This window comes from Triplophysa dalaica, chromosome 17 (assembly GCF_015846415.1).
Source record: "Triplophysa dalaica isolate WHDGS20190420 chromosome 17, ASM1584641v1, whole genome shotgun sequence".
In the NCBI taxonomy this organism is placed as follows: domain Eukaryota; kingdom Metazoa; phylum Chordata; class Actinopteri; order Cypriniformes; family Nemacheilidae; genus Triplophysa; species Triplophysa dalaica.
The window spans coordinates 4,458,000-4,483,212 of NC_079558.1; the positions used below are offsets into that span (position 1 = coordinate 4,458,000).

A 25,213-nucleotide genomic window follows, 5' to 3' on the forward strand; every position below is an offset into this window, starting at 1 on the left:
CTCTTAGAATATGTCTTGACCAAATAAAAATATGTTGGATTAACATAAAATAATTATCATCATAATATACCCTATCTGTTAAACAAACATGATTATTAGTTCATATTAAGTTTTAGTTCCACTTTTTAAATAGCACACTGTAGGATTATTCAATATTCACACATAACACAATTATTTAAATAAAAAACAATGATTACAGTTAACAACCAGATGATTAGTTTTCATTGCCTCAACAAATGTATTTTAACACACTGTCACAACATACACTGAACATTTATCATTAAAATATAAGAGCCCAACTAAAGCAAACTCTGATCATGATGGTTTATTGAAATGTATAAATTTTGATTTAAGCCAAGCCATAAATATAATATGAGGAAATACGAATAAAATTGCTTGTAACAAGTTGACCTAATTTATTAAAATTTTACGGCGAGAATTTGCATCCCTTCTAGCCACAACCATGCACTATTGTGCAAAACAAAAAGGATTTCACTTTTTTTTACAATTCTGTGTTAACACAACACAAATTATTTGAAAGGTCCAAACTTGAATGGATAAAGTAAGATGACTGAACATGAAAAAAACATTTGTGTTTTTTTTAAATTGTTTAACTTAAAAAGGAAACTTAGCAAATTAGCAAAATTCATTTGTTTTGTGTGTATACAATTTAATTTGGTGAAGGTTATTTCTATCTGGCACTTGACATAAGCTTCTGTGTTTCAGAATTACCACATAAGAGTGCAGTAGTTCGGAAATGCTTACGAACAAGATTCGTATTATCTCTATGAATGTGTGTTCCCATTGTACATTTCCCCCCCCACATTTTGTGCAACATTTCCTGTGAAACACAACCACAACTCTAACTCAAGACCCTTATTAAAAACAAAGGGTAAATGACTTTCCAGCAGAATACTGTCAGAATACAAACAGACAGAATACTGCAAATCAACAGAATTGTTTTTTCCAACATCATATAACAAAAATATTAATGGGAAGACAACTGATGTTCATTTAAAAAATGGGTGTTAAAAGTTAATTTTCATGGCCATCATATAGTTTCAATCATATCATTCAATCTTTCTTCGGAGATAATCATACGGTAAACTTTCAAGGTTTTTAAAAGTATTCTTTTCAAGAATATGAAAGAAGAATACCGTATGAAGAACATTTTTAGACAACTATAACAAATACAACATTGCACTTTCAACTGTGGATATAACACATCGTACCTTTCATCTGCTTTCTTGCTTCCATGTGCGATTTGAGACAGACTTGTGGCATAAATACGGTTTAATACACGACAGACAAGGTACACACATGCACACACGCTCGAAAATGTACAGAAAATTCATGAGGATCTTAACACTAAAACAAAATATAACAGTAAATCCAAAGGAGGAAATTAACGTGCTTAATTCCCCCTGTAGATGCACACATGATACTTCGGGCCTGCTAAGACCATTACAGTTATATATTATTTGCTTTGTATTTCACAAGAACTTGACAGTAACTAGATCCCTCAAGGATCACCATTATTACACATGAGAAGTGATAAAATCTGTAAAATCCACTCAAACTTCTCAGTAACAACACTCAGCCTCACCAAAACTTGAAGTAGCTGTTGCACAACATTCAGAATAAATCATTATTTTCTGCTCTTCACATGCCTGTTATCAACAGTTTAGACGCAGTAGTCTGTGCAGTCATCCCAAGTTCATTTACAGCATTTGCTAGAATACGATCATCTTTAAATGCTCCACCAATGTTAGTGAATTAAAAATAAATGCCCTATTTTTTTAAGGAATAGTTCCGCCAAAAATAAAATGACCCCTTACGTCATTACAAAACCATACAACTCTTATATGAGGATTTTTCATTTCATTTCATCAGACCTCACCTTCGTGAATTATTTTTGTTAAAGGGATAGTTCCGTCAAAAAAATGCAATTTGCAGTTTATTCACTCACCCTCGGGCCATCCGAGATGTAGGTGACATTTTTCTTGCTTAGAACCTTAAGGAAGATTGTTTGGTAAATCCGCAGCCCTCTCTGCTTCATATAATGGGAGTCTATGGGGTCCGCCTGTCTAAGAATTCCTAAAGCACATAATTCCAAGAAGTGGCTCCTGGCGACATGTTTGGTGAAGCAAATCGTTTGATACCAGACGCATACCTGCATCTGGTATGTTTAGCACCACCTGCAGAAAGGGAGTGTTGAGGCTGTACAGTATGGCTAATATTATTAAAAATGACGTTCAAATTTACGAAAATAAAGTCATTTTAGAGTCATTTCACGAAACGTCAACATGTCGCCAGGAGCCACTTTTTGGAATTATGTGCCTTAGGAACTCTTAGAACGGTGGACCCCATAGACACCCATTATATGAAGCAGAGAGGGCTGCGGATTTACCAAACAATCTTCTTTATGGTTCTATTCAAGAAAAAATGTCACCTACATCTCGGATGGCCTGAGGGTGAGTGAATAAACTTCAAATGGGAGTTTTTGGCTGAACTATCCCTTTAACACTAAAGGCAATTAGTTTAAAAAGTGAACCCCCCCAAAAAAATTCAGTCATTTTTTATTCATTCTCTGTTCATTTCAAACCTGTTTGACTTACATTCTTCTGCAGAACAAGAATGAAAATATTTATAAGAAAGTTGGTAGCTGGATAGTGCCGGCACCAATAACTTTTGTCGCTATTGTATTGACACAAAACCGGTGCAGGTTAACAAAAAATGTTTCCAAACATCATCTTTTGTGTTCTGCGGAAGAAACAAAGTCGTATAGGCTTGATAGTTCATTTTGGGGTGAATCATCACCTCAAAATGCAGAGGGGACGAGATTCAGCTGAAAACCAAGAGCTTTCACTGGCACAAGTAGTACACTAACCCACCATCATTGTGAGTTGAAGCTTCTATTACAGAAAATGACCTACAGTCGTCGAGTATTGAGTTCTGCATAACTGGGAAGCTCTACAGTGACGGAAAGACTGATTCAAGTCTAATATGAGGTGTTTAGTGAAGGCACTTCCAGGTAAAGCTTTCCTTAGAATAGCACCTTTGACAGTCATGACTAGCCTATAAGAAGCCCTTGAGTTGGGTGGCAGAGGGATAGGAGAGATGGGTGATGTGTTGGTAGTTCCAGCCCATTGCTCACAACAGGCAGAAACCCAGAATGTATTGCAGGAGTTTGTTTCTGTTAGCCTGAGGAAAGAAAGCGCTGCTCAGCTCAATGCGACACACGCTGCCCTCCCGTCTCTCTTTTAGCACCTGTGGATCACAAGTCACGTGATTACTTTAAACATACACAGAAAATTCTCCAGAAAATGAGGTGATAGAAACGATCAGTCTTCTCACCCCGAGCTCTTTGAATGTTTTCACTGTGTTCTTTACAAGGTAGTGCGTGGCACTCTCTCCTAGACAACACATACAAAATAATGGTGTTAATAATGTAATAATAATACTAAGAAAAAAAAACAATGAAAGAACCGCATTTATATACAATGTGTACTGAAATCAAAATTATTGATCTGTGTTTCTAAACAAATTAGTGGGGTTGTGCTGGACAATATGAAGTACGCCACATCTAACGCCCTGTTCCTATTTGTTTGCAATGCGATTCGCACAGAGCAGGAAGAGTCACGTGCCTAAAGTGAAACATTTGTTGGAATCGGCCTTACCGAGAAGAATAAATAAATAAATAAAAAGAGAAAAATACATTGAAGTGACAGCGATCACAGTGCAGAAAAGGATGATTTGGTTTAATCGTGGTCATTTTCTATTTTGTTTTTATATCTGTCGGCTGTGTATGGAAATTTAAGAAAGTTTTAACTTAAACATTTGTAAGATATAGTTGTGCCCAAAAGTTAACATACCCCTTGCAAAATCTGGAATAAGATGAAACATTTGGAAAAATAAGAGGATTTTTGAAAATTAAGGTATATTTTTCATTTAGTCCTGCCCTGAGCAAGTTATTTCACTAAGAGATGTTAACAAAGTTCACACTAAAGAATAATAACAGAATTTCTCAAATACTGTATGTTGCCTAAATGTATGTACTGTATGTTGTTTAGTTTCTTGATCGTCCTCAATGTAAAAAGAGGAATCTCAGCATCATACAGTTACTTCTGGACATGAGTCAAATATCCAGAAATGCTGAAAAAGCAAAAATTGTGGAGGACCTGGGTGATTGTTTTGAAGATCATTGGAGAGTCTAGTGACTCATGACAAACAAGTAACCCTTAAACAACTATGACTAAACATAAAAACTGTCATTGATTGTTTAGGTTACATCATACAGTATTAAGAACCAGGGGTATGTAAACTTTTGCACAGGGCTATTTTGAGAAATTCTGTTATTATTCTTCAGTGTGAACTTTATGTTAACATCTCTTTAATGAAATAACTTTATCACAGCAGGAGTAAAATAAAAATAAACCTTAATTTTCAAAAATCCCCTTATTCTTCCAAATGTTTCAGCTTTTCTAGATTCTGCAAGGGGTGTGTAAACTTTTGAGCACAACTGTATAATGTTTTTCAAAAAATGGTATAATACAGTATAATGGATTTGATTACATTTTAAAATGAATCATTCAAATTGAAAAATTGTTTCATTAAAAAAAACGTTACGCAGTCAGACTAGTAAAAATAGGACTAGTCCAATATAAACTTCTCGCTAGACCTCAACAGCGCAAAACTATCCTCAAATGAGCCCAGCATGGAATTGTGTGGGTGTTTGAAAGAAAATGATGTTCAGATATTTTCGTGCACGAGTAGTGAAAGTCCTTTTTTGTGTGAAGGAGGTTACTTACCATATGCCGCCACTCCTTTCTCTGTGCGTGTCAAGAGATATTGGAAAAGCTGGTGAGTATATTCTCTCTCTGTAACAGGTGAGCTAAGACTGTGGATGAAGATAGCCGCACCACTGTACGCCTCCAGTACCGGAGCCAATATCCTCTGCAGGAAAAGAAAAAATTCCTGGTGCTCGGCAGATAGGCTCACCTACAAGCAAAATGTGCACGGAGTCAAATATTTCACATCTAGAAAATCAATTTTTGACATTCGTCCACGTTTACATACATAACACAGTATTATCACCTGTAAATCATTTAATATAACCTGAAAACACGAAATGTTGGGCAACTTATCAGGTTTGCGACCCCCTGCTTTAATGCCAGTACTGCTGTGATCATTTGACACAAACATATGATAGTGTGTGGTTTAAAAGACAAAGTGGTTTAATATCTGAAGATAAGGCTTTCTCTGCTTCTACGGCAGCACCAGCACAGATTGAAGTGTTATGATTTTATTCGAAGGTGTATGTTAATAGATAAAGAAGAATCGTTCATTTCATTACTGAGATTGTGTGGTTGTTTTAATCGAGATCGTGCAGCTTTATGTGCTTTGGTTGCTTGCATCAACCTACATAGAGGCACACAGTCCCTGCAGCTTCATCAGTTGGCAGAGAAACTGATTGTATCGGCTTTTACATCTCACATTCAGAGAATTTTAAACCGGAGAACGGACTTGCTGTCCAGGGGAAATCCCCCGACAGTTAATAGATACATCTCCCCAGGGGGTTTTCTTGGTAAAGGTCGAAAATGCGCTGCTCGGTTAGCCCAAGCTTAGTCACATTTACTTCTGTATGCATTCCCCTCTCTGTGTCTAATTTCCCCCACTCTAGACTGGGGGAAAGGGCAAGGTCTAGTGTTGACACTGATTGTCAACAGAAATGAGTTCAACTGTTGGCAGGTCAACAGAGGCCCCTCCCTCCACAGAGGGACCTCCTTTCGCAGGCAGGGGGAGAAATTTACCATCCTCACCCGGACAGGATAGCCCTTTGCCCTTGAGAGATGGAATTTGAATGCGGCTGGTCTGCCTTCGGCGGTCACACTACCCAGAGTGCAAGAGACCCCTCTACTCGCAATAATATAGCAATAAATGGCGAGTCTTTGAGAGTGGTGTGAGCCGAATCATATTTTCCCTTTTCAGTGCACAGTAAGGGACATTTTGTTCTTCCGATAGGATCTGCTAAATGATAAAGGGAAAGCTTTATCCAACATAAAAGAGTATTTAGCAGCTATTTCGGAGTGTCATGTGGGTTTTGGTGAGAAATCGGCCGGACAGCATTTTTGTTTCATTCTGTATAATACTGACAATATTTCTGGTACTTAGTTACATATTATTTTTTAGCTTTAACAATTTGGGCTAAACCCCCCCCCAGAAAAAACTGAGAGTACACCAATAATTTAATGAATTCTGAGGATGTTTATGGTTGACCTTCAGGTAGCGGTCTCTCTGTTCATCTCCAAAGTCACTGTCTTCATCCTCCTCATCGCTTCGCCAGGTAAGAGCCTCCGGAAACTTCTTCGGCCAAGGCTCCTCAGATGGGCTTAACTCCTCCTGGTCCTCCTAAATAAACACCAAAACACAATTTTTCCAATTTTCAACAAAAAGGGGCATTACAAACTGCCCTCATTTTAATCCGTCAATATGAAAAATGGCCTTCAGATCTTTCTGTAACTGGTAATAAAAATCCATCAATGACAGAGAATTTTCGGTTAACGCGAGCTCTGACCACAGGGAATTTGAGTCTGATAATCGCTAAACAGTGACATTGCAAACTTTATGACCAACGTACGTAGACCAATGAATAAATGAAACCTTTACAAGTCAAACTGTAATAAGAGAGCGTGAGGAAATCCCCCATCCTTTACAATTTATTCCTTCCACAGATTTCTCAGAATAATTTCCACTCACCTCAGCCACAATCAGCACACCATACTCGATTAATCTGGTAACAGCATCATGTAAGACCTGGTATAAAGTCTGGCAAGGCTATAGAGAGAAAAGACAAAACCGATAGTTTCTTAAATAACTGTCAGCGGTTGGTGTTTTAATCACTTTCTAGAATTGCACATTCTAGTGGTTGAAGACGTAGGCTGTCTTTACAGTATATGTGGTATTTATATATCATATTATTTATATATATGATTTTAAGATGTTATGTTAAACAACCATTTACAACATGCATGTTTCATATTTTAAAACATGGCATATTACATACCCAGTACTTGATTCATATTTGTTAACCACTTCGCTAAAACACTCCCACACGGTGCTTTTCTTTCCTACCTTTTGTTTTGTTTTTAATTTCTCTCAGATCTGTTTTGACTCCATTTCTGCTTTAAGAAATAGACCGCCTATATCGCATTTCTTTTAAATTACTGCAAATTAGGGCCTGATGAAAAATACATTTAAAACACATTCGTATTTTTAGAGAAATGTTGTTAATATTGTATATGGTATCATCCACATAAATCTGAATGTATTTTTTTATTACCCGACTCACCCGACCTGTGGATCATCAGCAGCGCCTGCGGATTTAACCGCCATCCGTGCATCACTACCCATTAAACACTTCTTGGGAAATCACCACTAGATGGTGCTGTTGTCTATAGTATAGCGTTTCAAAGTCTTACCAGTGCCAGTGCCACCTCATTGGACAGAAAGTGTGCTAGTCCAGCACCTCTGCGGATCAGCCTCTCCTGACTGAGCAGCGTGGAGGAGAAACTCTGCTCCCCTCCTGGAGTCATTGCAGCTTGTTCTCTCAGAAGGGCCAGCGCACTGCAAGCTAGCAAAGAAACAAACATCTCACATATGTATTACTATTAGTACTTACAAGATGGATCAGAAATATTTTTTTTTAGCTTGGAAGCATGTTTAAGGTTCAGCACTATTTTTTAAACATTAGTCCATGCAGACAGATATTTATGAACATAGCATCCTGAGCATTAGGACTCTGAGGCGTTTACCTATAATGGCATCGGCGATGAAGACGTGAAAAAGGCCATTGCTGTAGAAATTGAGCTCAAAGAGAGCGGGAACGGTGTTGCTAGGGGCGATGATGAACTCTGTGTTTTTGTTTGTGCTGGTGACGTTGACGCAGTTTCCCAGAAGACTGAGCGCGTGCATCACCACGTCCTCCGAGTTCCCAGAAAATCCCAGGTCGAAGTCCCGCGATAGGATCTCTTCCTTCACATTGAAAAAATTCTCCACCAGTTTAGACAGCAGCACACCCTGTCCGGTTTAGATAACCATTGGTCACAATAGCGCATCAGCAGAAGCAGTAAACAGGCTACATTTGCATACAGTATTCCTACAGATGTGCTACGTGAAGTCTGGCCTTACCTGTCTGTGTCGGTACAGGAGGAGACAGGCCACGATGTGAGTAGACATGATGGCGGATGATTTATTGGCGGCTATGAGAAACAAACATCATGATCAGATTGACAGACAGAGAGAGATGTGGTAACAGTAATATAAAGGAACAGTTCAACCAAATACATCAGATGTTGACTTTGCATATACAGTAGTACAAGATATGAAGACAATTGTTATACTTCGACTCATTTTGTGGTCTGCAGAAAAGGTTGTACTGACATGAGGATAAGTAAATGATGCGAGAATCTGGCATCAAACCTTTTAAGGTGAACTATCCATTTAAATACACAAAAGAAGGGAAATATAAAGACACTATATAAATGTATAACAGCACGTCCTAAAAATTACATTAAAGTGCATGGTTGAGCAAAAATTGGGTTGTGTTTAAAGCTTATCAATGTTAAATATTTAAAAGCAAGCTGCAAAGATTCTCTGAACATTACTTCTCAATTGAAGTATCTACAGCAGGGGGCGTTCAAACAAAGAACAATGTGAATGACCTATAACAACAATATCCACAAATATCTTCATATTTCACATTTACAGTAAACAAAAACTTTTTTTTTTCATCCATTCAAAAATGAAGCCCATTTAGGATCTTTGAAGTGTAATTTAGCTCATTTGTAATTTGCTTTGGATAAAAGCGCCTGCTAAAAGACAACATGTAATTTTCATTTTTTGGGTGAACTTTGTCATAATTTAGTCAGCCTCTTGTCATTCCAAACCTGTGTGACTTTTTTTTCCTGCAGAACACCAAAGAAGATATTTTGAAGAATGTTAGTAACGGAACAACGGTGGTACCCATGGACTATTGTGTCTATACAATAGAAGTTAATGGGTTCCGCTGTTGTTCGGTTACCAATATCAAAATACCTTTTTTGCAGACAAAAAGTACTGGTTGGAAATAACAAAAAGGTGAATAAATAATGGCAATTTTCATTTTTGGGTGAACTATCCCCTTAAGGGGATTTTGCATTGTCATCTTGAGCAGATAATTATGATTATAAATATTATGCTAATTTGATGTAAAAGCTGAACAATTTTAATGTAAAAGTTCAAAGTACTGTCTCAGAAACAAAAGTGACAAATCTGGATGCATTACAGTAATGAGAATATCAGGAGGAAACCGTTTGAAAAAAATGCAAAGAAATGCGCTTTGGTTAGAAAATGTATCTTACATTGGGCTGGGCGATATGGCTAAAAAATATATCAACGATATGATGATTCATATCAATCCATATCGATAATTATTGACCTTTTGTTTTTAAGTAAAAATGACAAGTAGAACAGAACAGTTTGTATTTAACCACTGTATTTTAACTGACCCACATTTTTAAGGCATACAACAAATAAAATTTGTTTTTTTTCAACAAAATATCTTCTTTATGTCTTACTCTACTTATATTACTTGAAAATTTACAACTTAAAATGTTACAAAATGTTTTCACTTCAATTTAATGTAAACATGGAACAATCAAGGCAAACTTTGAGGTAGATCATCAACAGCATCTGTAATAAGTAAAACTAAAAAACCTTTATAACAGTAAACAAAAGCCTGACTTCTCCACCATGCTGAACGGCAGCATTTCTTTTGCAATAAAGTACACCATTGCATGGGTTATGTCATTATATTGCTTGGAATATTTATCATATGGCATTGTTACCGAGTACGTCTCCATCGTGGACTGCTTGTGGGTTGTTTGTTGACTTAAGGTAGATGGGCGACATGCTGTATATTCCAATGGGTGGCAGCAGTTTAAATGGTGAAATAAATTGCTTGCGTTTCCCTGCTTAGGATTTTTTTTACATAGCTTGCACACTACGTTCTTCTGATGATGTTCAGAAGATTAGAAACCAAAAAAACTCCCACACTGGCGAGCACAATTTCCTCGCTGACGGCAGGCACGTCACTCATCTTGCACGTGTTTTTATGTCATCATGGCGATGACGCAACCAAACTGAGACTCAACCCACGCAACCCGCAAATTAGATCTTATTGGTTGTTTGCTTGTCAATTGTAGCACGCTCATGTAACAAAACATCTTGTAGGCTGTTGTAGACGATCTTCAGACGACATGGGCGCGCACATTTTAAGGAAATGATCTAGCGCTATATCCAAATTTTTTATATTGTTATCGACAATGTTGTACCGTCGATAAATATCGATACCATTTATTCGCCCAGCCCTAATCTTACATTCAGAAAAATCTTTAACCATCTTAAAAAAAACTGTTGTTTTAACCCAAAAATATAATGCCTGTTCTTAATGGTAAAATATCACCAAAACAGGTTTTCCAGTTTTTGGAGAGTCCCCCAGTTGCCGTGTGGTGATAAGGGACTTTAAAATTGTGCCCTTGTTTTCATATTTTGGCTTTATGTGACAGGACATCATGACAAGGACGTTTTCTAGGCAGTACACTGTCAGGTAAGATCAATATTGACCGAAAATCTCACCCCCTTGACCCCTCTCATTTAAAAACCACCCACTGCCTACAACCCCGCATGTTTCATGACTCTCAAGTGTCTCTTACTGAAGAGTACGTGCTTGGCTAGGTTAGCGATAACCTGCCTCCTCCAGGGCTCATCTGACAGGTCTCTGAAGTTCAGATGATCTCCATCTTCTCCATTCAAAACAGCATGATCAGGCCTGCACAGAAACAGACAAACAAATTCCCATTAACCACACGCATTCTTCTACATACTAATAAACACCAGTCTACGTGATTGAGTGTTGGTCGTACTGTGCGGCGATGATGGTGGGAAGAAGGATCTGCTCCAGGGTCAGGGTGGTTTGGAGATGCCGGGAGCGTTGGGTTTCCAGGTACTCCTGCAGCACAGGATCCAAGTGTTAGTAAAGAGATCTGTTGTACTTTTTATGAAGTTACGAAGCCGACAAACTGTTCTAACCTTTAGGGAGAAGGGCTGGGTGAAATCCACACGCACACAGCCGTAGTTCTTCCGGAGCATTCTGAACACGCCGCAGGCCACGCCCCACAGACTCTCATTCTTCTTCGGTTTCCCCTGAGGAAAATTGTAAACCGTTAAGAAAGATCTCGAGAAAATTGTGTTTTTTAAGACATTGCTGGAGTATTGTGAATACTTGTACATCAGGTAATAATCTTAATTGATGGCCTCAACAAAGTCAACTTGAAGGTGAATTTGGCACGGTGGATCCTACCAGCTGTTCGCTGTTGTAGTTTCCCTCAATAATGCGGTCATATGAGATGCCAACGGGCACGATTAGAACATCAGGGATGCTGCCGGTACAAAGTGTGTCCACCACTATGGACAGCATGCCAGCACGAGCTGGAGATGGCTTCCCGCTGCGAGAGCGCGTGCCCTCCAAATACACCTCCAGAAACTGCTGCTGACGCAACAACTCATCTGTGTACTGAAAGAGACAGATTGGCAAATTATTTATATTATAATTTTTAACCAAAGTGATAAGATTTCAATCTGAATGAAATCTGATGAGTTAAATAACTGGGCAGTGGGCACTGTAAAATACCCTCAAGATGACATTCTTTCTCAGACAGAATCTCCCTTACTCAAGACATTACTTTAAATAACATCCCGCAATATTATTTTGTGAAGTCAACACACAACACGTGATTACTTGAATCATTGAGAGCCATGACCCGTCCTTATAACCTCTATGTAATTAAAGCAGCCTATTGTGGTAATGTGGTGCACAACAGGAGACGACATGAATAATGCAATAGTAATCTATCAGCACCGTCTCTACTCGCCAGCCTCTTATAGACACTGTATAAATAATCAGCATGTTCACAAATAACAGCCGTACTCATATTTACATGTATGAGTTTAGCAGATGTTTTATTCGGAGCGTCTAACAGTGCCTTAAACTGGACTTTTATTTTGGCAGATGCTTTTATCCAAAGCAAATTTATATCAGTATATGCATTCCTTCAGAATCAAACCTACAACCTTTACGCTGCTAATGCAATTCTATAGACAGTTTAAAAGTTTCAAAGACGGTTTTCACTTTTGTGGCCTAAACTTAACTTCCAGTACACATCCACAAAGAATAGATTCCCTGTAGATTATTTCTGATAAGAGGCAAAAGAACTAACAAGCAAATTACATTAGCTAGCAAGTTAAAAGTATGTCTAGTCAGAACTATTTTGAGTTACCAGTGGATAAAACGTTACTTGGCTAAACCTAAATGCTACAAAGTTACACGACCCATTCAAGATTGTCAAATTGTTTATTTACAATTATTATACAATAAAATATTAAAACAAATTAGATAAATATAAATAGTGATATTGTTACCCACTAACCAGACCGATCAACAAACAGACCAGAAGTTAACTTCGGGCTAGGCACGTGTACTACAGGAGGCCGTCTGAACTACAGGAATACTGTTGTGTTGTCTTGTAGCTCAAAAATATGTTAATTATCCTTTCCAAAACCTCAAACAGAACTCTACTTACTGCGTGCAATAATGATCTGTACAACACGTCTTTCTTTCCGTCCGCCATCTCATCCAGTTTACGACGAATAAAGAAACCTCCAAGTTTGCGTATGAGAGTGCTGATAGAGCGCAAAATACAATACATACACATTTTTTACAATTTCAAGTTTCAATAGCATATCACACTCTCCGAAAGTTGCTCTGATTTGTACCTTAAAATGGGGATGTTGAGGTTGTTGCCGGCGGCGATGTGAGGAGCTTTGATGTTGTGACAAAAGAGGATGAAGGTGATGAGCAGGTAATCTATGTGGGACTTGTGAACAGGAAGGAAGACCAGTGGAGCGTTGTACTGAAACACAATGAAGATAGAAAGTGAGATTCTAGAAGACTGTTAACTTTACGACCTGAAGCAAAATAGACTGTTTTCGCACATTTCACATAGTTTTTTTGAATGTCAAAATCTAACACAATCTGCGATGTGGCATCATCATGAGCGAGGTATCATTTTTTTCAGAAAACAAATGTCATTAAATAAATTCAGGTTATTGACCATAACTGTGTGTTGTGAGTTTGTAAATGGAATTTAAATTGAGAAAAATAAAAAAAATTGAAAGAATCTGGCACTTGAAAAATATACTGTAGTACATGCATAAAAGTATTTTTAGTGTCACTTATGTACTTAGTTTTTATTCATGAGCATTTTTTGCCCCAGTTCTCGAGGTGTATTTTTTTCTTTTGCACTTTTCACTCAAATGTGTTGGTGTCTGAAGCAGTTGCTGTCTAATTGCAAGCATAGGCCCACATCACACACCTTTCATCTTAAAAAAAATCATGCAAATCGCAATTTTCAAAAGCACAGTTTGTCTACTTTAAGAAGCAATGCAAAGTTTTTTTGAAGCACAAATGGTTGCAGAGATATGGTAAAATGAATACCGCTTGGTAGAATATGTTGGCGAGACCGCGACGACACGTCCGGTTTAAAAGGTTTAAAAAGCTTCATGCTTTGCTTGTCCACCAGTTGTTTTTTGTTTGACAACACAAGAAGGTGCAATTTTAAAATTGTAGTTTTTTAAACAACAAGTGAATCTGTCGCCTGAATCTTGTCTATCTGCATTGGCAGATATATACAGGGTCTGACCTCCGATGCTGCTTTCTTCACCATGTCCAGTTGACCTTTATGGATCTGAATGCTCCAGAAAAATCCATTGAACAATTTCAACAACACCCATCCTGTTAATCTGAACGGGACACAAGAAGAGGAGAGAAGAACTGACGTTTATTTGAAATTATTCATGAGAATTTTGGTTAAATTTAGAGTCAGACTGACAATTCACATCAGATAATTCAGTAACCACAACTGGGGTCATTCAGCGCTTCTGTGCGGTATACAGCTCTGTGAAACCAATAGTTCACTCCTAACCAAACCCATGTGATCATTTAAATTTTGTTAGTAACCAATCAGCATTAGTCCCCATTGATGTTCACTTTATGGACACAAAACCTATTTCTGAAAACTCTACCTGATGAAGGCAGGTGAGATATTGGCCACCATTTCCTGCAGGAATCCTCTGGCTTTCCGTCGGACTTTACTGGCAGATTTTGGATCCACTCCTGACTCGACATCTACGCCACTGGCCTCTACTGCTACTTCCATAATAGCGCATTCCACACTAAAGCAATAATACAATGAATCATGGTTCTGAGAAATTTACATTTTTTTATTCCATCTGTTCCAAATGGCCTTGTGGTACCTGCAGTTGTTGAGCACGTTGTCCACCACGTTACGGGCGAACATGTCCTTCTGGACATCTCTCTCCAGGACGAAAAGCACATAACTCAACCTCCGTGCAAGCCAACCCCTATGTCTACATAATACAAAGATAATAGAGCCATGCATGCTTAGAAAAATTGAAATTTAAGCCATAAACGCACCAATGAAGGATGTCATTATAAAGTCAATAATAGAAGGTTTTATTGGACGCGCATGCCTGGCCCAAAGTTAAATTCTGGTCTGGGCAGTCGCTAATAATATAACTATTTATATTTTAATCAATTTATATTAATATGAATGTATATTCATATTGTATTTGAAAATTTTATTGTATATTAATTTCATTAAATAACCAACAAGATGACTGGGCCGTGTAACTGTCGCATTAACATTTGAGCCAAGTAACGTTTTTTCTACTGGTAATCCAATAATACTAGATAGACATACTTTTAACTTGCTAGCTAATGTGTCTCTTGTTATGTCTTTTGCTTGTTATCAGAAATAATCTACAGGAACTCTCTTCTTTGCGGATGTGTACTGGAACCTAAGTTTGGGCCACAAAAGCGTGAATGCGCATTAACGTTTATGTTGTTGCATTGAAACTGTCTATATGCAAGAGAATTTATTTCATTAACTTCTTAGAGACATCGACTGTCCACTCCCAGCTCAGACCACCATCGTCACATGATCTCAGCACATTATCCTCAGAAAAACAGGCTTAATTATTTATTTCCTGACTTTCCACTCAGTGCACAGACACCTACAACCTTTCATCTCACTCCCGTATGTAAACAGAGACATTTGGTTGGTAACTTCATCTGAACAAATAAGGTATTAATGATGTATCATCATTTTTTTATGCTACACAATGCAATAGTCAAGTGTGTGTATCCAAGCAACACGTTTTCTCATGATAAATAATGAGGAAAGTGGTCAGGCATTCGTCGGCACCAGGCCAGAAGTTGACATTTACCTTGTGTGCGTTTCATTGATGTAAATCACATTACGGAGTCCTAGTGAGGGGATGCTGGGATTGAACAGCCTCTCCTGCAACACATCATGTCCAAGTTAAAAGAACAGATTATTCTTAATGAAAATACAGTATGCACATTTAGTAGGAAATGCGGTCATCGTGATTGACGTCTCGGGTTGAACGCTTTCAAATCTTAAAAAACGCATTTGACATGTTTGCTTTGTGAAACGTATTTAGGTGCATAGAAAATCCCAATAAACCTTTCCAAAATAACAACACGGTGAAGAAACTAACCTGACTCTGGGGTGTGCAGGAGTGACAGCATCTTCCAACAAATGGTCTTTTCCGGTTCAGCAGACCCTCCTTCCATGTGGTGGTCACAGAACAAAACACAGATGGGCTGGTGCTTCTCTCCTGCATTATAAAAAGGTAACAAAGGTATTCTTATCCCTTAGGAATATTAACTTTACTTTTATTATACAAAAAGTGGAGTAGCTAGGAAAGCTTTATTGAGTTTCTGAGTATTATTTATTCATATAATGACTTTTATTATTGATCATCAAACTGGTGATCTGTCTTAACATTTTCTATATACAGAGCACAAATTCATTGCATTTCCTCCCCTCTTTTGAGATATCGGCCCTGATAAGTGTGAAGAACAGCTTCTATTGACCAATACCGATTATTGGCCGATAAATCGATGCATTTCTAAAATAATTTTTGACAATTATTAAATAAATAAAGCGACCAGAAAAACGCAACAATCTGCTTGACAATCGTGATAATAATAACCCCAATTATTTATCGTCCAAATAATCGTCAGACAAATTGAACTGTGTTTTTTTTTTATAGATTTACTACTCGTGTTGCCATAGTTTTACTACAAATACAATGAGTAAACTATGGTTATTGAGGTGACACCATATCACATTTACAGTTAACATGTTACAAATATATTTTCATTTAAGCATTTGGCAGACACTTTTATCCAAAGCGACTTACATTTCATTATCCTATACATTTATACATAGGTATAAATGTCTGGGATCGAACCCACAACCTTGCATTGGTAACGCAATGCTCTTAACACTGAGATAAAGGAAGGTAGTTTCCTGTACATATACCAAAAGAATTCAAAAAAGTTACTCAATGTTTTTGGGATGTTCTTGCCCATTCATGAGAGCACAAACCCTCATTAGGATATTTAATCAATTGACTGTGCAGTCAAATCATTCAGAAAAATATCAACACACCTCTTTACTATGGTCTGACTACAAAAACCACAGTAAGACTGTGGTAATACAAATGGTAATCAATCTGTTAAAACTACATCTTTACTCTAGTAAAACCATGCTTAATTGTAAATGTCTCTACACTCACCTGCTCATCGCATGGAAGCTTCAGACTGCCACTTCCAGCGTCAGGATTATTGGCGAGGAGAACATTATCCTGACCCCCCAGCACCATGTGGACATCCATCTCCTCTCTTCAAGCCGAACATCAACAATAAAACTGTAGGACAGAAGAAATGATGAGTAGGTCAAACATCCCTCTAGCCGGCACAATATTCCACAGAAAGCCAGAAAGCATTGTGCTGACTATTCAGCAAAGCATCTCCAGCTCAGTTGCTCCTGAATGCAAGGAATGTCGGATGATGTTCTCCACCCAATTCTAGTTTTAAAAATCAGGTGAGACCTGCTGAGTTGGTTAGCAGGTGAACGGATGGTTTGAAAAGGAGGAATAACAAAAAAACAGTACTTGACTGGGTATTTAGACGTGGGAGATTGTGTAAAAAGACACGGCTGGATGGTAATTCGTAAATCTGTAAACGACAAATATGCGTCTTTGACACACTTTGAGTACGCAACCTGGTAAACGTTTTTAAACTTTGCAACCATGGGCCAGAACCACCGAGAGATGCTGCGTCCCAATTTGTGTACTTATACTTTGCACTAAATGTATGTGCATTTTTTGTTATGGAAACTGATGTACATTATAGTGTGTAGCAAAACAATATGCCCGCACTGGGACATACTGACAGGAAACGGAAGCGGCCGTTGTTGCCTAGACAACATTGTGGAGATTGTTATACATGTAATGTTAACTTAGTTTTATTTATTCATTTAGTGACGCACAGTTATTTAATTTTTGTTAATGCAGTGGAGCATCACTAAACTCCGCCTACTCGTGGTGAGTTGTGAGTAATATTAGCCGTTAGAGTGTGCATTGTTCTGCACTTCGAATTTCTGCCGGATATAGTAGACTGTCCGGAAATCTTTTGAATACACTTTTCAACATACTACGCTTAAGAAAACACTAATTATATTTTCGAACACTATCTGTTCCATTGGAGTCAATGGAGTTGACACGACTCTCTCTCTCTCAATGGCTCTGCCTTGGGCTAAAGAAAGCAGCTACATGAAAACCTGAAGAACATGAACCATAAAAGTTGCCTAACATTCAGCAGAGAAGGACACAGCGTTCCTCACGCCTCTCCATCCCTCGTGATGTCTGGTGCGAACAGCAGCTACCAAAACCGAATGAGTTTAGCGGCTGATTTGTTGACCTGTGCATGAGTCTGGTGTCAGGTTATAAGGCTTACAGCCCCCCAGAAAAGAGGGGGCCGATGAAACACGCAATCTACAGCAGCTGTCCTGGACATATTTATGGAAGACGAGCTGTGGAAAAAAGATTGTGCCAACTTACGGGTGCACATCATAAGCAATGACGCAACAATCATCTACATCCAAGACTCTATTCATGCAACAGAACCTATCCAACCAATATTAAAAATAGGTCATGAAACTCTTGAGAGTGACCTTAAATTATTGAAATGAAAAGAGATCTTTTTAAAAATAGATTCTTGTGCTACAAAGATGTTGATTGTGGAACACGGGAAATTTACTGTGACATTTAATAATATACATGACTGGCTAAGCTTTGGAGTCACACAAACAGAGAGAGAGAAGGAAGTGAATCAAAACAAGAATTGCGCTCCCCGTCAAAGGTGTTGACTTTCACTTCCTCAGCGGTTTATGGCGGTACAGTATTATTATTGTTTCTTGTTGTCACCTCTGTGACTGCAATACTTAAAAGCACTCCATCAGCAAATCACAAGGGCATTAAAAAACCTGCAGTGGGGCCGTTTAGTCTTTAGCAGAACACACAGAGGCTGTCACGTGTTTCCCTCTCGTGTATCACAAACGGAAACACGCTTGAATATTTTGTTCTGCTTATTGTATGATACACAACAGGGCTCAAGAGTGTGACCTTATTTTTCAATGGTGCGACTAAAAATGATCAGAGGTCGCACAGGTGCGACCAGCCGTTCGAAGGAAAAAAGTCTCAGCAACTCTGAAAGTCTCTCTGTGATTCAATAATATACACACATTAGCCCCATATCGTGGTCTAAACCAATCGGAGATAGTGAAGGGCGGACTCCCCTCTGATTGGCCGTGGTCCAGATATTCCTGTACTTGTGTGTAACAGAAGTCGCGTTAACCGAAAATTCTCTGACATTGACAGATTTTTTTTTAACAGTGACGGAAAAAGAGACAATTCACCTAAAGTAAACCACATAACATGAAGAATGAAGGAGTATCAATGCACATTTCCCAACAGTCCTGTGTGAACTATTACACGCAAAGTTGTTTTATACCATGTTTTCGTGAGATGACAGAGCTCTCAGTCTGCATCACCAGGAGTTATCACCGCTCCGCTGCTCACGTTAGCCGGACCACGATCTCAAAACATACAAGGGATGATCAAAAGTCCAGACACTATGCACATGATAAACAACGTAAAACTTGCTTCACTACTTATTAGTTGTTGTCCGTAATGTTTGTTAGTTTCCTTGTGTAGTGATAATGGCAGACCTCTCGTTCTTTAAGAGTGCCCTGCAGCATTTTCCTTACTTCAAAAGGTTTTGTACCGTATTTTCGGACGTCACAAACTCACTAATTACCACCCTAACCATAGTGACGGGTTATAATAGATTATGACGGATTTTTTACGAGCATGTCAGTCAAAATGTCGGAAAATAAAAGAAGTGTAGCGCCACCTCTGGTGTATACGTCCGAAATGCGTGTGCTGCAGTCAGACAGTGAGAGGTGAGTAGACTAATGACGTCAGTTAAACAGAGTGGATGTAGCCGCGGATGATGAGAGAAGATGAAAATAATAATTGACAACTTTTACCTGAATAATGTTAAGTTAAGACCTGATCCGTCCGAAAATCATAAGCAATGCTCTGACACGGAGACGTCAAGCCCTGGTCCATTTATCTTGAGATCTTTTAAGTTTAAATGTCAGTTCACTAAAGCACTTTAAGCACCAACACTTTTTTAGTAAGTTACCTTTATTGTAGATTTGTGCTTAAAATAAAGAACACTGTTGACCAGATTGTTAGTTAATCATTTACAAGTAAATTTTGCCTATATGGACAATTAAAAAAAAGTGAATTGGTGAAACCAGTTTAATTCGTTAAATGCGATGCGGTCTAAAATTTGGGTGCACATTACTTTTGTGCTGGTGCACCTAAGAAAAAAAGTTAGGCGCACCAGTGCAAAAAGTTAGTCTAGAGCCCTTTACAAGAGTTTATAAGTCTGATATCCTGGACGTTTCACAGCCAAATGTGAAATGACCGGAGCAAACCAAGCTAGTGGGTGCAGAGGATAATCTCTTTAACAATGAATACCAACTCCAAACAAGATGCGGAGCACATGCTGAATGAGCCTGCGGAGAGCGAGAAAGACAGAAGAGAGGTGCCCAGCAAGCGACAGCGCAGCTGCTAAACGAAAGTTCATTGAACTCGAGAAGCGCTGCCTGCATTGTCTGATGTGTTCTGCACCAATGGATGACCAGAACACTGATGAGAAAGAATCTCTCTCTGGGTGGAGAAGAGAGAGAGAGGGCCGTGTTTCCAAAGAGTCTAGTTGATTGTCAAAGCCTGAAAAGACAGACCTGATCAGAAAGCAAAAATGATAAATAACCAGATTTTTAAACCATTCAAAAGTTTATTCTGATATTTAAATTTAAAAATGTTTTTTGTTCAATTACAACTTGAAAATGTCAAACTGATGTTACAAATCATACTTGCCCACAAACCAATGGGCAGTGACATTGTCAACAAATGCAGACTCCATCTAAATGATGCAGTAAGAGTACGAAGTACACAACTTCCTTACTTGAGTGATAGTACAGATACTACCGGACAAATTTTACTCCACTACAAGTAAAAGTTGTAAAGACAGATTCGTACTTAAATACAAGTACAGAAGTACATGCTTTTAAAAGTACTCAAGTATTAAAAGTAAATGTCCTTTTTATTGTCGTATACCTTATGCCTCAAAAGCAACCTATGGAATACACAGAGTTGCTCACCCTATCAGTGGTATTACACTGAAGTGAACCACTGATAGTAGTTCACTTCAAAATTTGCCCCCATCGAATTTCCATAGTAATTTTTATTCCTAATATGTAAAGTCAATCCGATGAGCGATAGTAAGACCGATCTACCATCAAGATTGGCTGTGCTGCGTCAAGATTGGCTGCGCTGTGGGCTTGCATCTGCAGCTCGTTACTCTTGCAAAAGAGAGAGAGGTTCGAGGTGTGTTTGTTTGTTTGTTCACTGCATTTTTTCAGTGTTGGATGTTACATAAACGGTGGATTTAACGCTGGATTTGGAAATTGTTGAAACTGATAGACGGCGCCGTCCCGGTGCTTAAAGATACCAGACATGAACTGCATGCGGTAACTGTGCGTTCAGCCAGCTGTCGTCGAGAGCGTCAAAAAAGGCTCTGGCTGCCCTGCCAACAAAGCTGTAGAAAGATTAGTGGACGCTCTGACGTAGAACAAAGTTTACAGAGCTGCGTTTTCTGGAATACCCTCAAGCGGTGGACTTCTACGTTCCGATTGGTTGCCGCCGAACCGCGTCATAGCTCATAATGTTGACCTGATTTCAACTCTCCTTGATGCTCTGAACGGCCAAGATGCACCACGCAGCTACTTGCCGGCTCACAATGAAAATAAATGAATCCCGGCCAATTACCGCGTGCAGTTCACATCTTTTAGCACCGGGGCCGCACCGTCTATCACACGTAGAACAAGCAGATTACATATTTAAACACCAGCTGAATAATCATTAGCGACATTCATAGCACAATTTGAATTTCATAAACTGTTCAGCTGTAATTTCAGGCATGTTTGCTACTTTCCACCTGTGTTTTCCACTTCACGGAAATCAAAGGGCCCTAATAAACCAACGTTGTCAAATTAATCCAATATCGGCTGATTAATATCGGCGGCCGATACATCGGTGCATCCCTAAAATGTAGGTTAGGTAAAGTCACAGGAACTCAGAAAAAATAATACTCAAGTAAAGTACAGCTACTAAAAAAGTGTACTTAAGTACAGTACTGGGGTGAATTTACTTCGTATGGGGCTGTATCCACCGAGGCGCTTTGACGCGGGTGAAAACGCCCGCTGTAGGTGCATCCTTCTGCCCACAGTTGAGCAATTTTCAACTCAGGGCGCCCGGTCGAATGCCACCGCTGATCGTGGGAAAAACGCATAGCACCAGCACTGAGCACCCAAAAAAAATTATGTTTTCAAAAAAATGGAAACATTTGAAAAACACGCCGTACGCTAGCACTAAGCCTTGGTGGACACAGCCCCTTACTGTCCACCACTTCCGAGTATAAGTCACTAGGATAAAGGCATAATGAAATCTGATGACTAAATCCACCAGCAAAGCGGGCCAATGGGTTAATCTGTCTGGCAATCTGTTCATCTGAACTACAAAACAGAAACACCCACAGTGCAAAGACAATCAAATGTTGACACACTTAACCAGATTGAATGAAATTAAACAATGAGGCGCAGTTAAAGCAGAAACCTTTGAAAAATCATGGCATGTATTAAACATGCTTTTGAAGGGACGGCAAACCAAAAATGACTTTTTGTCACATCTTTCAAAGCACTGTGGCTTTTGTCCATTGAACAGAAGAGTTATTTGTCTCCTCTATAGGATAAAAGTGAATAGGGACTTTTCAGCAAGATTTTCAGCCTTTTGGATTTTCAATCCAAGATTTTTGTTAATAATAATGCAAATTTCACTCAGTCCTCATTAACTACACATTTTTCTGCTATTCAACAGAAGACAACAAATAATAATAATGAGACAGGTAAGACATTAGTAAAGACAGGTTCAACTATTCTTTTCCATTTCTATTCCCTTAATAAAAAAGGCATCACCAGGAAAGCAAAAAAGGCATAAATTAGCATAACAAAAACTATCCAGCTGTTAATAAACTATAATTATAACAAAATTCTGGGCCTTATTCCTTGTGGCACCTTTAATCTGTTCCACTATTGGTTCTTGAAACATTGATTTAACAAAGTAACAACCAAGCTCTAACCTGTCTGATAAATGGTCTTCAAAAACGAACTGTTAAACAAATCTAATCTTTCTGATCTACCGGCAATGCCTGATCATACAAGATTTTACATCATCAGTTTCAAGTGAACTCAGGAGGCTCCTCTGCTGTCAAGACACGCGCTGACGTCCTCGGGCTAGCTGCATGCTAGTGTGTCAAACTGTAGTAAGTCACGCATAAAACACACGTAGTCCGCATTAAAGCGATGCTTTTAATCACCCGCGGTCCTGGATCTTATGAAATGTACTTAGTTCCATCAACACCAGCACGAGGTCAATTCATTATCATGCATTTGAATTTGGAGTCGCGTGGTTTTGCCGGTGCAGTGCCTTCATTTTATTGCATTAGTGTAGTCACGGACCCGCTTATGCTAGTATGCTAAGCCATTGTGTCAAACTGAATGAAATCGTAAAATACAGCGTTAGCCTACAATGAGGAAAATTACCTTCAAAAATCGCCTTCGATGCGCCATCGGTGTTAAATTTGACCTCTCGCGTGTTGTAAACCTTCCCTCGTCCTTGAGGGAACCGACAACACAACCTACAAGCTGAAGTGCACTACTCAGCCAAAGCACACTAGAGATACTGCTGAGTTTACTCTGCCTGCTTCATGCAATGGCGTTCTAGAGCCACAAGGGGTCGTAGTTGCACGGGGTCTGAGTGTTGCGCCAAGAGTGTTGTCCATGAAGAAGACTATCTGCTTAAGAACCCTTTTGCAACCACTGTTTGGTCACGGTGTGTTTGGCACAGGAAAACATCATTCATATTTTATCTACAAATAAAAAAGTTCCTTATGCAGTTTAAGATTTTTTGTTGACACAGATGAGCAACTTCATTCACTTAATTATTGACTGGTTTCTGTGTTGTGGGCAAAGCTGAGATGCAGTGCTTTTGACAATCACATCTTGTTCGCATATTTTTCAGCTTGGACAGCCTATCTACACATGCCAAGTATCCCGCATTTCAGAGCCAGGCAAGAGTGAACAACCGTGCCACCATAGAACACACATTACTTCCTACTAAAGCTATCAGATCTTCAAAATAAAAAATGTAACCTAAATTGTTTTAATGATCTTTTTTTTACCTTTTATGCTTTGATTTTCAATCTGCACAAAACACAGAGGTTAATCGGACGCTCTGCCATTAAAGATAAAAAAACAGAGAATATTTTACATTTTTTACGTCCCTGTGTTTGCATTCTGGTCCGACATGCCCACCTGATATTACATAACAAACACAGGGGTGGAACACATGGCGGGCACTCCACAGTCTCCCGTAACACTAGCTGTCCCACGAGCTCCAGGCCTCAAAGTTCATTTGCATTTGCCATAGTTTTCTCTCAGGCATTGCACTCGAATGTATCCCAGTGGTCTCTTCCATTCTCATGCTAATGAGCAGAAAGAAAGTAGCCTTTGCTCTTCTAACATTTTATCACGTGGGATATCTGTCCCTGTGTAACCTGCATCTGGTCAGTTTACAGCAGCGCTTGTAACAGATGTGTTTCATAGGCCTGTATGTTTTGATAAAGTATAAACTGTTGATGTAAAAAGACCCTGTATCAGGGTTACATAACCTGCATTGCACATTTCTGTAAAACGAAGGGTTTATGATTAATGCTCGATGTAGTTTTTATATAGGTTTGCAGATCTTGTGTTACTTGCAAAGATGAATAATCTCTGTATTTCTTCAATGTGAAGAGCGTTATTGTAAAGTTTTGTGAATGAAGATTATAGTGCTGGTGTCCATCCACAATTATATATTTTTTTGGTTGGGTTTTGTAATTTTATAAAAGAGATTCACCTTTAAAATGAAAACTGTGTCGTCATTCGCTTACCCACAGTTGTCATTTTAAACCTGTGTGATTTCTTTCTTCTGCAAAAGAAGATATTTTGAAGAATGTTCAATTGTATGGACACAAAAACAATGCAAGGTTTTCTGTCACCAATTTTCTTTTTAAATATCTTCTTGTGTGTTCTGCAGAAGAAAGTCATACAGATTTGAAATGACAAGTGGACGTGTAAATAACGACAGAATATTTTTTTTGAAGGTTCAACTTATTGCTTTAAGTTGAATATTTTCTGTGCATTAACTACTTAAAATGTGGTGAATATTGTGAGTCTGGATTGCAACAAGCCATGTTTTGGTTATAATCCATAAATAATGTATGGGACTTTGAACACATCTAAGGGCTCATTTTCTTAATTGTGTTGGATCAAAATGAACCGGCTGACCTCTCATTCGTGATTCATGCACTCACAGAAAGAGTAAATGAAGATTTTCGTCTGTCCTCAGACTAGGGAGACACACTGTCTGAGGATAAATGGTGCTTCTCTAAGTGCCCTGCATTCCTTAGAGACCGAAACACTATCTTTGT

At 38.6% G+C, this 25,213-nt stretch overlaps 1 protein-coding gene across 1 annotated transcript; it reads right to left on the reverse strand.

Annotated features, from left to right (window-relative positions):
- Window positions 1-2,527: 2,527 nt before the first annotated feature.
- gpam (glycerol-3-phosphate acyltransferase, mitochondrial) lies at window positions 2,528-23,431 on the reverse strand. Its single transcript, XM_056771976.1, has 21 exons — window positions 23,286-23,431; window positions 16,786-16,917; window positions 15,700-15,819; window positions 15,406-15,479; window positions 14,413-14,526; window positions 14,182-14,331; window positions 13,800-13,899; window positions 12,874-13,010; window positions 12,681-12,780; window positions 11,402-11,614; window positions 11,131-11,244; window positions 10,965-11,050; window positions 10,755-10,870; window positions 8,191-8,261; window positions 7,815-8,079; window positions 7,482-7,633; window positions 6,760-6,837; window positions 6,280-6,411; window positions 4,812-5,001; window positions 3,358-3,416; window positions 2,528-3,270 (listed from the first exon to the last, which is right to left on the reverse strand). Exons 2-21 carry the CDS (start codon window positions 16,882-16,884, stop codon window positions 3,154-3,156), a joined length of 2,487 nt encoding a protein of 828 aa, XP_056627954.1. The 5' UTR covers window positions 16,885-16,917; window positions 23,286-23,431; the 3' UTR covers window positions 2,528-3,153.
- Window positions 23,432-25,213: the final 1,782 nt, after the last annotated feature.

Excerpts from the sequence above, each read along its gene's own strand:
- gpam (XM_056771976.1), bottom strand. The coding sequence starts at position 16,884 with ATGGATGTCCACATGGTGCTGGGGGGTCAGGATAATGTTCTCCTCGCC. Across the intron at positions 11,051-11,130 it reads CCCAGCCCTTCTCCCTAAAG|GAGTACCTGGAAACCCAACG; the intron begins GTTAGAACAGTT and ends CCTGTGCTGCAG. Across the intron at positions 6,412-6,759 it reads GTGTGCTGATTGTGGCTGAG|GAGGACCAGGAGGAGTTAAG; the intron begins GTGAGTGGAAAT and ends GTGTTTATTTAG.